This window comes from Thermobia domestica, chromosome 13, assembly GCF_964235325.1.
Source record: "Thermobia domestica chromosome 13, izTheDome1.hap1.1, whole genome shotgun sequence".
NCBI classification, from domain to species: Eukaryota; Metazoa; Arthropoda; class Insecta; order Zygentoma; family Lepismatidae; genus Thermobia; species Thermobia domestica.
Genome location: NC_137466.1, coordinates 11,418,090 through 11,437,192, shown reverse-complemented (window position 1 = coordinate 11,437,192; position 19,103 = coordinate 11,418,090). Strand labels below are relative to the sequence as shown.

Genomic DNA, 19,103 nt, shown 5'->3' with positions numbered 1-19,103 from the left:
GTGCATACCAGAGTTAACAATATTGCCCAGATACAGAGTGAAATCTGGATACGTAAAGTTAGATTACACGGAACATTATACAATCGCTGCAGGAGTGTCGTTGCACGAACTGATGTGCAACTGCTCTTTCATGTTACAAGCACCATTGAAGAACACTTATGGAGATGGGTTCTGGAGATGAACACTATGAGTAATTCTAAAATGTGAGTACGATGATACATTGTAATATAATCTCGTTGAAGAAATTTTGTCCAATGACATACACACAAATTAAGACACACTATATTGTAACCTACTGATCACATAAAGGAATTTCTTTAAATTTATAAATGACGTCAGTGTTCCGTTGATAAGTTCTCTAGAAACATGCCATAGCAGTGAAAGTTATCAAAATATCCTCATATTTCTACAGAACAAATGTCTAAAATAGTTTGGTTATCAAAATTCGTATGTTATTAGAGTGGGGCACTTGTAAAACTGGAAACTGCTGAGTGAACACTTGTAACACGGTATCCGTGAATTCTCTATATTACAGAAGGACCTTATTCTTACTCACTTGTCTGAGCAAACGTGGCTAGTCATTGTAGAACACTTGCGAGAAAACGGTACTATTATGTATCAAAAGTTCTGTTATCTGATTTCAAATTGCTCACGGCACAGTAAGTTTTCAGACACTCTGTGTTGTGCTAGTTACACCCTAGCTTAAAAAGTATGTTTAACTTTTTTGCAAAGGATATTTCATATTTTCATATAATTGCTAAACGATATTAACAAAGTATTTAAGTTTTTTAAGATTAGAAAATATTGTTTATTTATTTATCTATGTTTTTTAATGGTAACCAGTGGCGTAATTACGATTTTGTTTCGAGAGGGGCTTTGCTAACTTTCGGGGGGGGGGGCTTTGCCTGGAAATGTGAAAATTCTGCAAGATATTTCATCGACTTTACTATACTAAGTAAGATTTCGGGGGGGGCTTAAGCCCGGAAGCCACCCCCTAAATACGCCACTGATGGTAACAATATATTATTTTGTTTATATTTCTTTACATTTTGGTATATGGATTAAACTTTCTATCAGTTAACTGCTTCCATCCGATAGAAAAGAACTGTTCTCGGTAAAGCGTATTTAAGTTTTATATGATTAATTCGTCATGAACTATAAAAATAACATTTCCAAAACTGTTGCATTCTAGTAATAGTGATTAAGTCAGCTTACCTATAGGACTTGTGTTTTTCGTACAATCAACTTGGGTTGTTTTTATACGCCAATTATAAGAGTTAGATCCAGTGGTAGTAAACGTCAGTTGTGCTGACCTTTGACCAGAGGCTGGATCGATAGGAATATATACTGAAAAGTAAAACATACAATAAAATTTAGTGTGCAGTATAGAATACAATTGTTTTTAAGTTTTTTAAAAATTGAATTAGGATAAATTTAATAACAAAATATATGTAATATACTACATACAGATATGCTATCTAGGTATATCTGACAAGGAACGGACATGAACATGTCTTCCCGACATCCGAATCAAATCTAGTACATTCGATAAACGTAACAAAGATATGTTCATGCGCAAAAAATTAGGTGCCGTGGACCCTGGGTCCCACTAACCCTTTTGGTATAAAGAAAATCGTAGACTCGCAGTTAAATAGCTATTGCATAAAACTTGTTCACTGGAAAGACATGGTTTATAGTTCATTCTCTTCAGCATGAAACAAGCTTTCCAGAGGCGCTATGTATTCGCGCCCATAGAGTAGTTGAACATTGAAAATTGGGAGAATGTGTGGAAAATTGTCTCCAAAAATCCCTCCCATCATCTTTGGCCCCTCTGAAGTGGCCCCGAGTAAAACCACACAATCCAAATGTATCTCGAAAAATACTATAAGGGATAACAAATGAGTATACCAAGTTTGTTGTTAATAGACGAGTAGGTATGAGGGGAAAGGTTGTATACCATTACGCTCTGTAGGATACATACGAAAGGGAACCTATGACCTGACCTATAAAGATAATATAATAGGAAAAATATAAACGCCTGATATCAAGATTTGTACCACATTATCTGTAGAATAAAGCAAGCGTTTTAAACAGCAATTGTGTTATAGCTGTAATGGGATAAACCCACGTCATCCACCAACACAGCCACCCGTGCCCTTTTGTTCTCTATTCCGTTTTTACGGTGCCATATCTTCTCCCTTGTCTTAAAATATACCTCTATATCCTCCTTTTAAAATATACCTCGTGTATTTTTCAAGGTACATTTTAATTGTGTACTCCTATCAGTGTGCAACTTACCAGGGAGAATGATAGGGAAATATCCTTCTAAAGAATTAGATGTTTCCCATAAGTTTTGAACTTCCGCATATTAAATTTCTCGGATGTGTACTTTTATTCCTCCTCCCCCTTAAAATGTCCTTTAATTCACACATTGACTCCTGCAATGTCCGGAGTCGCTTCAGGGGACGAACAACTTCACAATAGAGCTATTTTGGAAGACATTTTTGACTTATTCCAAATTTAACTCTCCACATGTCACGGAACAATATGCATTATAAATATTGAAACGCTTGCTTCATTTTACATACGAGTAGAATGTGGTACAATTCTTGATATCAGGATAAATAGTACTGCGTTTATATTTTTTATATTATGTTAACTCTATAGGTCAGGTCATAGGTTCAATTTTGTATGTACACAGCGTATTGTTATACAACCTTTCCCCTCATACTTATTCCATCTATCAAAACAAAACTCGGTACACTCATTTCTTATCCCCTATAGTATTTTTCGAGATATATATTGGATTGTGTGCTTTTGCCCGGAGCCACTTCAGAGGGGGCCAATTTTGATGGGCTGAATTTTTGGAGAGAATTCTCCTGACATTCTCTGTTCAAATACGTTATAGGCCTCAATACATAACACCTCTCGAAAGCTTGATTTATGCTGAAAAGAATGAACTATAAACCAGTCTTTCCAAATGAACAATGTTAATGCAATACCTATTTCACTGCGAGTCTACGGTTCTCTTTATACTAACAGGATTAATAGGTCCCAAGGACTTACTCCGTTGCCCATAGCACCTAATTTTTTGTGCATGAACATATCCTTGTTATGTTTATGGAATGGATTAGGTTTGATTCCGATGTCCGGATGACACTTTCATGTCCGTTCCTTGTGAGTTTCAAACAACTACTTATTAAAATGCTGAGCTACAGTAACACTTAGAACTGCTTGTTGAAAAGTCTAAGCTGGTCACTCTAAACCTGTCGCACTGAGTTTCTCATTTAATATGAGTCAGTCACTAAGTTAAAAACAACATAGCTGTGAACCTCTGTTATCTTACTTTAAGCAGTTAGAGCTTGTATTGCCTCATTTAAATCAAATTAATAAGTATTCTTAAATTTCCCATGCCGTAAGCATCGGCAACTAGCTTATCCATGCTAGCATTACAGTGGACCACCGATGGGCAACTAGCGACATCTCGCCAAATATTGAAGGCCCCACAACGACGATCCACAGTCGCCCTACTTCCGTTTTGAAAATTATACCACCAGCGGCAGACACGCGACGAAACGCCAATGAACCACAAAATTACTCCCCTAAAATATGTTAAATCACCCATATGTGTGATTTGTTTACATTAAAGTGACTCTAAAAACACTAAAAAAATTATCCAGGGGGGGGGCGTGAACCATACCCTTATGGTTACTAGGCGCGTGATCTTCCGACTTCGTCACGGAGAAGATGAAAAAACTCGCTTATAGAGGGATAAATCGTTTATGGCTTTTTAATTTGGCCGATGAAAGTACTCCCTTCAATGTGTATATTTGACGATAAACATTTGGGATCAGATAAAATGCATTCGATAACAAAATGACACGCGTCTCTCTACTTTCATACTTCTCCCATATTCGCTTTCTAATGATCGGCGACAGTTGCCATCTAAATTCATACAATTATACGCACTCATCTCAAGATTTTTCACTTCACGATGTTGAGGCAGGGGTTACTCTTGACTCCTGGAGCTCACTGAGGAAAAAATAATATATAATAATAACCGCATCCACATAACTGGCGATAGTTCGTGTTGGTACCTTCGCGATTCTCAGCGACGAATCGAAAGAGCGAGGACCAAAATGAAGTCCTCGCTCCCACGCGGTGGTAACTTCAATACCTCGACTCTAGATATCTATTTCAACTCGATGAAATCCTGCTGCCAGTGGCACACTAGCGGCAATTCTTCGACGCGTCGCTATATCGACGTTTGACATTTACCGGCAAGTAAGCCTTAGGTGTTGATGACGTTTACAGCATGGAGTTATAAACTCAAACATCGCTGTATTATTCAGTGTAAAGGAATTGGGCCCTACGCAGAGTCGTTTATAGAGTCGTGCTGAGAGTTTCATTATCGCGTAATGCTAACTTCCGTATTTGGAAATACATTTGGGAAATTAATAACGGTTGATATTGAAGAAGGCCAACCACGACTTTTGATACCTATTTTTTGAAAAACCTTATTTTTTCTTATAGTGATTTCTGCAATTGTGTTTGGAGAACCGTCTGGAGAAGTCGTGGCTGTACTTTTTTTTATATAAATCGTTGTTAACTTCACGAACGTCTTTCTAAATACAGAAGTTATTATCAAATGATAGTCAAACTCTTAATACAACGCTAAAAGCGACTCTGCAAAGGACCCATTATCTTTACGTTGATGTTCCTGAGAAATGTGCTTTTAAGGTCCAAATACAGAAAGTTAAAAGTTTTTCGACATCGAAATTTAGGTCATGTACCGCAACAAATTGTTGATTTTATTTCCGGGTTTACAAACTCTTTCTTCCTATCAGTGATAACAGTATTTCATGACGTTTATGGACGATGATATATATATATATATATATATATATATATATATATATATATATATATATATATATATATATATATATATATATATATATATGTATGACCTTTGTTATCAAAGATGAGCTGGGCGAAGTTCTAAAAGAGTCCGGGGCGTTTATGTCACATGTCTTGCAATGTCCTATGAAGACCAGTGTAGCCTCCTCCAAAACTGAAGAATGCTTGTTGGATGACTTCACGTTTAAAGAAGATTGAATATTCACATATGTATACGATTTTCGTGACGCAGCTGTCCAAAACGAGTCATGTTGCATGCCTTTCTATTCATTGGAGTGGTAGGTTCTACTTGGAGTAAAAAGAGCAGCGTGTTCCCACGCTGCATGTGCATAAATAAGTTCCGATTACTATCACATTATAAGTATATATGGATTGTAGTGCAAAAGGACAGCTGACGGGATCTAAACTCAACACCTGTTATCATGGCTTAGAAACGAAAAACTATATGCAAATTAATTTTGCCCTAGATTCATCATCATCATCATCATAGGTATTCTGTCACTATTGGTAGATCAGTTCCTACAACTGAGGATCTTTCATGCTCCACGGTCGTCTGCTAACCTCTTCGTTTTTACGATTTCTTTGTTTCGATATCGTCCATTAATTGTAGTCTTCTTCGCCGTCTCCCTCTCTTTCTTACTGTCATCACCCTTAAAAACGTCCCTCATGTTACAGTTCCTTAGCCAGTGTTCCAACCAGTTTTCCTTCCTCTTCTTAATAATATCTAAAATTGTTCTTTTCTCCCCTATCATTTCTAATACCCTCTCATTTGTTTTCTGCTCAACCCAGCTAATTCTCTCCATTCTTCTCCACACCTACATTTCGAAAGCTTCCAGTTGCTTTATATCATTTTTGCGTAATGTTCATGTTTCTGACCCATATAGTACACTACCTCACACGAAACATTTTATGAGTCTTTTTCTCAATTCTCTGTTCAAGGTTCCACAAAATAGTCTTTTCTTCCACCTAAAGGATGCTTTCGCCATTGAAACCTTCGTTCCGTGGTAGAGCGCTTACCTCTGGTGCGTGGGGTTTCTGGTTCGATCCCTAGATAAGTAAGTTTGAGGTGAAAAATATTGTGTATGTGTTTTTGTCGCGGTACCTCCATTTCCTCCCATATCCTCTTCCATCAATTCTATTATCATTCACTTACATTAACCATCCGTTTCTCTTACCCTAAAAAGCGATAATCGTGTAGCCAGGTCCGAACATGACCTGTCGCCTTCAAATAAAAGAATGAAATGATTTTTTTCAGTTTAACGTCTCACGATTATGCCCTTTAGGATAAGTAGAGATACAAAAAAAGCCGGCTTTTTTGAATCGATGTTTTTTGCACATAAAAAGCGGCTTTTTTTGGAAAAAGAAAACGAGAATTTTGGAAATTTTGGATTTTTTCATTTTGATGATTTTTCTATTTGATTAGCTTTCTTATAGTATGCTCCAAAATTAAATAAGATTTCATGACCTAAATACCGTATTTCGCTCTGGAATTCACCATCATGATGGATGGAACACATGTTTTATGAAGTAAAGTAAACATACAGTATGTAGTATTTGAGGGCAATTGTAGACGATATTTAACTTTATTTTAACTTCTGAGTTAAAGACATTTTTCTTCTTTACGTCATTTCTTTTTAGTCATCCGTGTTTCTTTTCTTAGAGATTAGTAGGCCTACTATAGCTTCTAATACATAAGTTAAACTTATGTTTTTCAATATATCCGTCAGAGAGTACGTTTGTTAGTATATCTGTCAGAAAAGTATATTGGGAGGTGTTTTTCTGCTTAATGTTTGAGTTTTTTTTTTTTTTAATTTCCTAATATTTATTTGGGAGGAGCTTGAAGTTTATGAGTATATGCATAACTAATATTTCGTTTTGTTTTGTATACAGCAATAATCTTCCGGATACAACCTTGAAGACCATTTTATACTGATAACCAGTGGCGGATTTAGAAAAGTACTTTGGGAGGGTTTTTTCCATATTAATGTTTAGTCTCTCTAAAAATACCTAATTTTTATTTGAAGAGAGCTTGAAGTTCATGAGTAAAGGCATAACAAATATTTCGATTGTTTTAGAAATTCCGTAATTTCGGGGTACAGGCTTCAATCTGTAAGACATCCCCACCCTAACCCCCTTCGCAAATCTGTCACTGCTGGTAATTAGTATTAACAACGATTTAAAAACGATAAAAAGAAGTCGACCAGGATTCACAGTACACACATTATCTTTACATTCACAGACGGAGTTAAGAAAGCTTTTGTCAAAATGCTCGAATTCGGGGTTGAATCCCGGACATCCCGATAGAAGTGCAAAATCTAACCACTCACTCATGGTTGCTGTGCAGTTGTGCTTAACTTAAATATATTCTCCCTCTCTATGGCTTATGAAACGCGAAGGTTCAATGCTGCGTTCACAAAAGCTCTCCACTGACTTCTATTCTTAGTCAACTGGATCCAGTTTTTACTTTGTATTCCTATTTCTGCGAGATCCATCTTAATATTGTCCTCCCATCTGCCCCTAGGTTTTCCTAATGGACGTTTTCCGATTGGATTTCCAGTTAAAACTTTGAAAGCGTTCCTACCTTCTTCCATTCTGGCTACATGACCTGCCCACCTGAGCCTCCTAGACTTGATGGCCGTAATGATCTTTAGTAAACCGTATAAATTATGCAGTTCTTCGTTATGAAGTATCCCCCATTCCCGTTCCTCTTGTGTCCGAATATTCGTCTCAGAATTTTATTTTCAAATACTTTCAGTCTGCATGCTTCCCTCATCGCAAGCGACCATGTTTCAAAACCATACAGAACAATAGACATGATTATCGTTTTATATATTTTAAGCTTTAAATTCCTCGACAGAATTCGCGACGACAAAATATTTTGAACTGAATAATAACACGAATTTTCTGATTTTTTTGTTTATATGATTTTGGTCTGGTAATATTGATCCTCCATTTTTAAAAGTATCCACTGTGTCGAAAGTATTATTTGGTATTTTAACGCAAACACAATTTGCCGTATTATGATGCCGGTAAACTTCCATGTATTTAGTTTTCTCTGCATTTGCTTCTAAACCAATATCGCTGCAAGAGTTTAGTAAGGCCTATGCATTTCTTTCTATTGTTCTCCTATCATCACCTATTAAATTTTCATCATCAGCATACGCCATAACCTGGTGAATACCATTCAGCTGTATGGTTTGGTTGCTATCTTTAATTTTCGTTATAGCGTACTCCGGAACAATGCTGAATAATAATGGCGATAACGCGTCTCCTTGTTTCAGAACATTCTTGACGCTGAAGCTCATGGACAAGAATTTTTCTACTCGGACTTTACTCTGGGATTCATTTAAACACATTATAATTAATCTAACTAGCTTTTTCGGTATTCCGAATTCTGTAAGAATTGTATATACAATGCTTCCCTCCTATCTGAGTCGTAAACCTTTTTAAAATCAATAAACAGCTGATGTACTGGATAATAGATTCCCATTTCTTTTCAAGTATTTATCGAATAGTAAATATCTGGTCGATAGTTGATCGATTTCTCTAAATCCACACTGATAATCTCCCATAATTTCATCTGCGTATGGAATCAATCTTGTTAATATAATGTTAAGAAGATTGCCGCTAATTATTACAATAAGTTTTGTCGCCTTTCTTGTGAATTGAAATAGTGATTGATTCTTTCCACTCTTCTTAAATGTATTCCATAGTTTTTTTTTAAGTTGATTTCCTATCGTTAAAAATTCAGAAACCTTCAGGACTGGGTAAACCGTGATGGTGGTTACAAGCCTAGGAAACCACACGATCAGGTGAACGGTCTATTACGCATATGATACATGAACAGAAAATTCGGTACTTGGCCGATTCTAAACAAGCTTAAGGAACAGTCAGTGCATTATAGAATTCGGAATTTTACCGATTTTGCAGATCCGAAGCACCTGATAGGTGGTAACAGATTATTACTTAAGTGATCAATGAATGAAAAACTTGTTCGAAATATCCATACAATGTATATGAAAGTTAAAGCTTTAAAATGTTTCAAGAATGTGCAGAGCGGCCCGAAACCAAGCTCTTGACGTGCACCATTTAAGATTATCATATAAATATATTTCTCTCATGTTTTATTTTATTTTGTTTCAAAAAGAGTGTGTATGATATTTTGAAGTAAAAATACTACATACAATTTTGGTAGTTATTTGTGTATCATTTTTTAAAAATAAAAATACTTACTTTTGTGTATCAGAGGTTAAAAATTATTACATCTATTGGTTAATCCTTAGGAATTCATAATGTAAATATGTTAAGAATTTTTAAAAAATTCTTTCGAAATTTATGGTTTATTTTAGGTTTTATATTATTACCTAGACCAACTACTAATTAAATGAGTTTTTGTATCTTAGAGAAGCGAAACAAAGTCTGCTTTATCAATTTAAAGCAACATTTTGAAAAAAGGCCCAAAATTACCCAAACAAAAAAGCGAAGCAGAAAAAACAGAGTTTTTTTAAAAAAGAAAAAAAGCCGTTTTTTCCGAGCCCTTGCATCTCTAAGGATAAGGAAGACGATGATTAAAGCAAGTGAATTGTGATGAATGAATTGGTGGAATGAAGTGTGGGAGGAAACAAAAGTACCCCGAGAAAACCCACGGACATGATTTTGTCCACCACAAACTTACTTGGCCAGGGATCCAGTACTGGGTAAGTTACTTGTAAGAATGTAACGCGTTACAAGTTACTTTACTTTCTCTTAAAATGTAACGCCTTACTTACCCCAGAAAAGTAACTGTTACCCTACTTCGAAAGTAACGCAAGTAACGGTTTACCCTTTAGGTCCGAAACTTTAAATATATATGCTATGCAAAAAACATTCTTATTATTTCAATTTTCCCTTCTACTACTACTACCATTGTTATTATTATTATTATTATTATTATTATTATTATTATTATTATTATTATTATTATTATTATTATTATTATTATTATTATTATTATTATTGCTCATTCTGATTTTCCCAATCATCGTAAATGTTTAGAACTGTAGGTTGACAATAGTAGCGCTGCTATATCTTTTCATGCAGACAGTTACTTTCTGGTAATAATGAAGGCCTCCTTATCAAACAGTTTAATCATATTAACCCTTTACTGTATATCGTTAATTATAGCACCCATCAAACATATCCACAGTAATAGCAACTGTAAACAATGAACTATTATTGAAATACTATACTGCACTGTAAAAAAAAATTGTTTACCTTTTGTACACGTAAACTGTAACGACTTTTGATCACTTCTTTTTCATATATATATATATATATATATATATATATATATATAAGCAACACGAGGACTGTGAAGCGTGTACAAAACGTGTGAAGAAATATGCACGACTTGCACCCTTGGAAGTTTGTGCACATTTCTCATACATTTTGTACATAATTTGCCCTCCTGTTGCACGCTTATGCAGTACATGTAAAAGAAGTGATGAAACGTCGTTGCAGTTCACGCGTACAAGAATTTTAGGAATGATCAAAAAATGGATCGAAAGATTGCGATCTTGGCCAAGAATTTTGGAAATGATCCGAAAAATGCATCAAAAGATTGCGATTTAGATCAGTAATTACTTTCTGGATCAGGAGCCTCAAAATTTTTGAACGGCCCTTAAATCTAGTTTTCGTATTTTCTAAGGAATAAGCACATCATACTAAGTTAAGTGATAGTTTGGGTTTGGTTACACTATATGTAGTTCTCCAGATATAAGACGTACAAGAAAATTTTTGATTAAAATATATTGGATCTTTTGATCCAAAAAGTGTAGGATTTTTTTACAGTGTGTGTGTTGCACTATTTGTAGTTGCTCCAGCATATTGTAAACATGTTTGTTGACAAATCACAATCATATAAAACAGTTTACAATATTTGTTACATCGAAGTTTTGACGTTTCGCTGACTAATTTAAAACCTACTTATTCAACTTGAAAGAGTATATCTTATAAAATCTCTATATGATTGTCACGATAACCAATCAGCATATTACACCTCCTGCTTCATCTACACTCGATATACATTTCTTTATTTAATCTCTTGAGAAAATGAAATCTTATCTTTTCTCTTACTTTGTTGCAATTGAAAGATTTTTTTCGAGGAAAGTGCAACTTCTAAAGTCTCAAGAAGTATAAACAGAATAGCACTATACAGAAATGAAGCATTGAAGAAAGCATTAATATAATATTAGTAAGAGCATGCGTAAACAAGTTATCAACATTTCGTCAAGTCGTACCAGTCGTCTATTCTAGAAATGTAACTAAAAAACCTTAACTTTACATGCTTCCTCAAATTTGCATATGAACTCCTGGCTGTTGATAAATGTTTCTCACTGGGGCACTTCAGAAACTTTACTTTTAAATACTGTCCACCATCATCCTCAGCTTTTAAGAAAAATTATTTTTCCAAATATTCGAATGGTAAAATATTTTGGTTCTCCATCTTTATAAAAACAACACCAACCAAAGTAAACTAGACTACCGTTGCATTCGCAATTCACTCACTGAATGTATTGATTTTTACCTGTCAAAATCTATGATAAAATCTTTCAGGTGCTTGCAATCAGAACACGTTATTTCCCTGAGGTTTACTCACCTTCTAAAAACAGCAAGTGGCACTAAGATATCTGTTTCTCTGTGTGTCGCTGACTGTCGGTCACTGACATACGTAGTTCATGCTCCAGTGTTTCATTCTGAGAAATCCACTTACAGGAAGGAAACATTTGTTCCCGAAAAAAATATACATATAGTTACTCATCCGAAATGTAACGGAAAAATAGTAAAGCAAACCAGGTACATTACTTAAAAATTTGTAACGCGTTACTAGGAATCGTTACTTGCGTTACGTTACTTCTCAAGACTGCAGGGATCGAACCAGGGAACCTACACACCAGTGACAAGCCTCTACCACTGGGCTATCGTCACTCCCTTCCCCCGACATAATGAAAAGCAAACAACATACATTCCGGCAAATTACCTAATGGTCAATTAAGTTACTTTGATTAATATGATTATTTCCCTTATGTGAATCAAAAAGAGAGGCAAGTTGGGGGAAAGGAAATCAAAATTTTCAATCCAGAATTATCAAAAGACGAAGCTCAGACGCATCCACATCTTCAATCATACAAGAAAAAAACAGCTTTATTACTTCAAATCATTCGTTAACTAGACAAATTTTCTAGTGTTACCATACTTTTAACCAATTAAAGAAGTTGGTTCTTTGATAATGTATTATGACGAATCCAATGGAAAACAGAAAACAAACATTTTCGCAACCGTACAATGGGCACAGAGGAAGGGATACAAAAGTCACATACAACTCGTTTGGCTGGAAGGCAAATACAGAAAGTTACAACCAATACGTCACCTCTTTTGCCGATTTTCTTTTACCCTTGAGCACATGCAATGTTGCCAAACGTAATTTGAGATGGAAAATATTTATTTCTGCTAGTGTACAACAGTACTTATAAAAATTAAGAGAAGGAAAAGAAATACTAATTCTATTAAGGTAAAATGTGCCTCGCTACAACAGGCTAAAAAGTTAGTTAATATGTTCAGTTACTGTCGGCTTGCTATATTTCTCTCATCTTTTGTTAAAAAATTAAAAGAGAGGCAATAATACAAGTTCAACATTATGCCTAGCTCACCTGCTGGCAGGCAATTCCATTCTCTAATCCTAGATTCCACTTGAAGGAAGTGAACCATCACGTAAGCTCTCTTTCAATAAACCTGAGAGGGGGCGCGGTGGCTCAGTGGTAGAGAATTCACCTCCGGTGCTTGAAGTCCCTGGCTCGATTCCAGCTCGTGCCGTGTGGACTTTGTGGTGCACAAACACCGTGCTCGTGAGTTTTCTCGGAGTTTTCTCTTTCCTCCCACTTTCTTCATTCCACCATTTCACTCATCTCTCATCGTCACCGTCTCCTTTAGCCTAACCGGCATAGCCGTGGAACGTAAAACTTAAAGATTTCATTTCATTTTCAATAAACCTGATACACTTTGTCACTCAATACATGTTACTCTAAATCAATTACTGTATGTCACGAGGACCAACTCCGGGATTGAGTTCCGAGTGTTTCTGCTTCGATAGATGACTTACAGACGAAAGATGTCAAATTAACCCTTTCGGGATCCTATGGTACAATTTGTACCATATGCACTTTTCATGGTACATTGCGTTATTTCTCTTCTATTTGAGCTTTTTCGTCCGGGTTTTTTTTTTTTTTTTTGTTTTCCAAGTCTAGAGTCCTTGTAGAAGACATTACATATGGTTTCAGACCGTCCTGCGTCCAGACATAGGTGGTGATGACGTCATAAGTCAAAAATTTCTCTTCTCATTTTTTAAGCCAATGTTCAATATTTTTTGGCGGGCTTATTTTTCTACGTAGAAGATTGAAATTTTGCACAAACATTCAGTCCACCGAGTAGTATTTACCAGATTTTTTGTTCCGATGTCAGTGCTAAAACAGGGGGGGAAATAGAGGGGAAAAGGGGTAAAAACAGAGATTTTTTACCCCCAAAATCCCGTTTCTCGTCATTTTCCCGCCTCACATACATGATAGGACCACGTGAGTCATACCGTCTGAAAGGCCGTTCCATTGTAAAGAGAATGACGGTCGAATTATTATTCTAGGGTAATTAGGGACGTCTCAGGGATTTTTTGAAAAATATACTTCTATATAGGGAAATATGGGGCATTGTCGGTATATATATATTTTGGCGGGCTTATTTTTGAACGTAGAAGATTGAAATTTTGCACAAACATTCAGTCCACCGAGTACTATTTACCAGATTTTTTGTTCCGATGTCAGTGCTAAAACAGGGGAGGAACCAGAGGGGCAAAAGGGTAAAAATAGGGATTTTTTACTCCAAAAATCCCGTATTTCCTAATTTTCCCGCCAAAAAAAACATGATAGGACCACGCGAGTCATACCGTCTGAAAGGCCGTTCCATTCTGAAAAGAACGACGGTCGAATTATTATTCTAGGGTAATTAGGGCGTCTCAGTGAATTTTTATCCAAATATACTTCTGTATAGGGTAAAAGTGGGGCATGGTAGGGAAATTTTTTCTGGCGGGCCCATTTTTTCACGTAGAAGATTGAAATTTTGCACAAACATTCAGTCCACCGAGTAGTATTTACCAGAAGTTTTTTCCGATTTCTGCGTAAAAACAGGGGGGTCCAGAGGGGCAAAAGTTGAAAAACGGGAAATTTTGCCCCAAAAAATCCCTTTTTTCAGGAATTTCCCGCCTTAGATACATGATGGAGACATATGAATGATACCGCCTGAAAGGCAGTTCTATTCTGAAGAGAATGATGGGCGAAACATGACCCTAGGGTAATTAGGGATGTCTCAGGAATTTTTTTGCCTGAGATCATAGTGTTTTATGGTACTTTGGGGCACTGTGGGAATTTTTGATAAAAATTCTCCCGCCCTTACTATTCAAGATAGAAACTTGAAATCTGGCACACACATTCAGTATACTATGTGCTATTTATCAGATTTTTTTTAGATGGCTACTATCACATAGGGGGGATCCAGGGGGGGCCAAAGTTCGAGAAAAATTTTTTTCCCTCCGAAATTTTCACTTTGACATTTTTTCCCGCTTCTGGTATATGGTATGAGCACGCAAGTTGTACCATTTGAAAGCCAGCTCTATTCTGAAGAGAATGAGGTATGAACCATGATCCTAGGATAAATAATGACGATACAGTAGCTGCTTGACTGAAAGTCTAAAAAATGGCCCAAAAAGCCAGGATCCGGAAAGGGTTAATAGAAGCTTGAGAAAGAAGAGCTGAAACCATGGGTGGAAGTGAGGAGGAACGCGGGAGGATATCGTTCTCCCTCTTCCAAAAATATATATATGGCGTCCCTCTACTTCCTGAAACTTACAATGGGCAAAGATAGAACGGGGCATGTGTGACGTCAACCATCCCCTTTACCTTTTCAGACCCACTTTTATCTCTGTTTCAAACAAAATGAAATCTTTAACATCATACGATTATACTCTTTAGCCTAAGGGACACGATAGTTAAAACAAGTGAACGATGATGGGAAAATTAGTGGAATAAGAAAGCAGGAGGAAACGGTGGTACTCGAGAAAAGCAGCGGACACGATTTTGTCCACCACAAACTTACTTGACCTTGCATCGAAAATTAAGAAAAATGAAAGCCACACCGACCAAAGCGGCGATCAGAGTTATAATGGAAGGTATAATTGTTATTAATCTTTTGATGGTTAATAAAAAAACTATAGTAGTGTGTCAGTATAGTATAGATATCCTTTGCAAAAGGACATATTATTGTTGCAGATTTTACCTAGATATAAATAATAAATAAATAAATAAATAAATAGCTTTTTCCTGTTCCTTGATATACGTAGTTGTCTTTACTCCAGCAGCGTTCACCTCTGCCTCTGGAAGAAATCAGGCTGGCTATGGGCCTGCTTTCATTTTTAAGTTTTGCCTAACAATGTATAATAGAATCTATTTAGTGGAATTATCATTCATTACATATTATGGAATCTATGTATTCCATTTACTTACTATGTTGACCAGTATTTTGTCCACACAACTCGGTAAATCCTAAAGATGTACTTGGATTTGTTGAGACTGTAAACTTATCTTGGCATGTAAAGGGACTCGAAGAAGAACTTGCCGTCGGAGATGCCAATTTAAATGTTTCAAAGTCTAACCTGAAAAAAAGGAAGAAAATTTCTTCTTAAAGTAAATAAGAATCACTTGAATTAATGTATCAGAAAACTTGAAAATAACAAAATGAATTAAGTTTCTGCACAATAAATAGATTTTATCTGTTTTCTCGTTATCGCGACACTACTAAACAGGATTATTGACGGTAATGAAACCAGTAGACTTGATTAGTTTTACTGGATTTCTGATCTAGAATCAGAACAAATTTTAGTGGTAGAACTATTCCAAGTATGAAACCGAAAGAGTTTATCTAATAAAAAAAATGGACCCTATACCCAAACCAATTTTCTGAAAAATCGGCTCCAGGGTGAGAACCAAAATTGATTTTCTGAAATCTTAAGATCTTTAAGTTTAATATCCCACAATTGCTGATAGATTAGGCTAAGGGAGACAGATGATAAAGGCAAGTGAATGACGATGGAATGATAATGTGCAAGGAAATGGAAGAACCCTGAGAAAACTCACGAACACGATATTATCCACCACAAACTTGCTTCTCCGAGGATCGAACTGGATACTTTACGCACCACAGGTAAACATCTACCACTAAGTCACCCATCCCCAATTGATTTTCTGGAACCAAACCTAGTATTCAAGTACAAGCAAATTTTCAGAAAAAGAAAAAGTGTGGGTTTCGTTAAAAAAAAGTCTGTAAGTGGTTCCCTTTAGTTATTGCTGCGTAATTCGCCTGCAGCTTGTACCAATCTTGAGCTGTCTAATATAGACTTACCATATCCGGATAGAATGGGATATACTCCCGGTGTTATTAGGCTTGAAATAATTTTTAACTGGACGTAGCAGAGCCCTGAGTATAGCAGGAGATTTATGAATAGTTTCGGCCCCTTGATTTGCTAAGATTATACTTAGATTTCCTGACAGGTGGCCAGTGTATGGAAGACAGGCAAGTACTCTTCAATCTTCTTTTTCTGATGATCTGGAAAGATGTAGCCTGGTAGTGATCCAATTTAGATTCCTTTGTATACCTGCATCGCTGTGTCCATTTTGCAGTAAGTGGGTTTAAGATGTGGAATTCGGTGTATAGGCTATGGTCATCTGATAATGTCTAGGGCTCTATGCGTCAATGTGTCAATTACTGTCATGTATTGAAACTTATGATGAAAACTATTATTGTTGAAGTAGAGTATGTGTGTGTGAGTTTACTGTATATAGTGTGTCCTAGACTCTCGTCACAGTTTCTTCTGATCAGAATGTACAAAAATGGTACGATGCCATCATTTTCTATTTACATAGAAAGCTTGAGTTTAGGATGGCGTACATTGAGAAAATCTAAAAATGTTTGTAAAGACTACTTTCCGTGGGGCCAAACACAAAAAAAAACTGTCCTCAACGTATCTACAGAAGTAGGCTGGCTTCAGAGCCGTTGATTGTAGAGTATGATGTTCAAAGTCCTCCATAATAGATTGGCCACAACAGGCAAGAAAGGTGATCCAATGGCAACTGCGTTGGTTTATTCATAGTATTGATCATAATTTGGGGAGGTGAGCGTGTAGCAGAACAATTCTACAATGGAAAGTACTTTTCTATAAGTCTCATGAAGACCTGAATTGGTACGTTCGTGAAAGAGAAGTACCACTTCAAAGTTCATCAGTATATACTCAAGAGATAAATGTATTTTATTCGGGATTGCTACAAAATCTGTAGAGTGCTTCACATGGTGTTCATACTGGCCAAACAATCACTGCAGGAGAGACGTTAGTAAGAGAATAGTTAGACGGTATGTTTGGTTTCCTATGGCGCTGACAATGTGTCTTAGAAGTATGCCAGTTTTATATATCTTGGGTTCAGCTGACTTCCATTTGACAAGATATGTTTGTGTACTTCTTCTATTAATCCCAATGTTTCTTTCTATGGCTTGTGTAGGATCTCTCCATAGAGTTCTGTATGCCGTATCAATTAGTAGCTGCGTAACCCTTTCTTGGTTATCTTGAGTAAGCACGACCACAGTGACGTTTCCTTTGTCTGCTGGTAACACTATATAATGCCCGGATCTTAACGAATTAACTTGAGAACTACAAGTTCTTCTTTGTTGTTTGAATTTACTGCTGGCAAGAGCCAGACAGATTTTTGCCTGATCTCTTCAGTTTCTTCATTCGGCAAGTAGTGAATAGTTTAAATTGTTTATTCTATGTTGGGTATAATATCAGCAACTTGGATGGCTCTTGGCGCTGGAGCAAAATTCCTTACTAAATACTGAAGTGGTGGCTTCATCGAGATAGCATCCCATTAGGTTCTCCACAATTGTTGATTTATTACAGTTCTGAACGGCTGCTGATGGTCTGTAAAGGCGGCTAAATTTCTTAATCTGCTCATTCGTGGACATGTTGTACGCGAATTCGGTTTGTGCAAATGACACCCAGGCAACCCGTCCCAGATGAATGACGACAGTGGTGTAGAGAGATCCAAATGTGAAGATATATGCATACCATCTACGTGATTTATTTGCCTGCATATAGGGTGAAGGTGTTAATGAACCAGGACCAAATCCATTTTTCTTAAAATGTTGGAAATCTCATGAGTGTGAAGAAGATATCGCATCTATCGAAAATTGGAATTACTTTTTTGATCTCTACATCTTCGTAGGAAGGCAAAACTGATCAAATGTCGAATCTCCTTTTTCCTCAGAACTTGAAGTTGGTGAATTCTGCGTACTGGATTCTCCTCGTAGGAGTGTTTGAAATAAGAATTGATTTCCTAGTCTCGTAATGAGAACATTACTGTCTTCCATAAACTGGCCATCTAGCCTATCAGGATATCTAAGTAGAGTCTTAGTTTAACACCCATAAAAACTATTCATAAACATCCTGCCAAACTCAGGACTCTGCTACGTCTAGTTAAAGATGATTTAGGCGTAATAACACCTGGAATATATCGTATTCTATCTGAATGTGGTATAGCCTATGTTGGACAGACTAGGCACATTGTTGAAGTTCGTCACAAGAGAAAACAATCTGATTATATTAAGAAGGTGAAGTAGAAAAATTTGAATTGGCAGAATATCCTATAATTGAGGGACATAACATCTTTTTATCAGCAACCTCTTTGTTAGCAAAATGTTCAGGCAACTGGAAAGCAAAAGAAAAAGAAGCCATAGAAACACTGGAGGAAGGGAACAATCTTAACAGAGAAACCGGCTTACAGCTCAGACAAGTATAGGTTTTATTTATTGGAACAGCACTGAAAACAAAACAAACAATCCAGACTTCCTTAAAAACTTAGTGAACCCTCCAATCAGAACTAGATCATAGATTAGCGCTGATTGGAGATCTCTACCGACCAATCACATTCAGCCTTTTCCTTTATCAGTACCTATATAAGGAGTGTTTGAATTTAGTACTCTGACTATCCTGAAAATGAAAATAATTTAGTCAATTATTGAAACATTGGGGAACATTGAGTTTACGTGTTTGTTAACCC

At 36.3% G+C, this 19,103-nt stretch overlaps 1 protein-coding gene across 1 annotated transcript in view; it reads right to left on the bottom strand.

Annotated features, from left to right (window-relative positions):
- The window catches only part of LOC145669118 (uncharacterized), a 104,964-nt gene that overhangs the window by 32,310 nt on the left and 53,551 nt on the right, over positions 1 to 19,103 (bottom strand). The window contains exons 5-6 of the mRNA XM_081737459.1: positions 15,504 to 15,652; positions 1,216 to 1,347 (exon numbers count right to left, since the gene is read on the bottom strand). Coding sequence (XP_081593585.1) covers positions 1,216 to 1,347; positions 15,504 to 15,652 — 281 coding nt within the window. The remainder of the gene's footprint in view (positions 1 to 1,215; positions 1,348 to 15,503; positions 15,653 to 19,103) is intronic.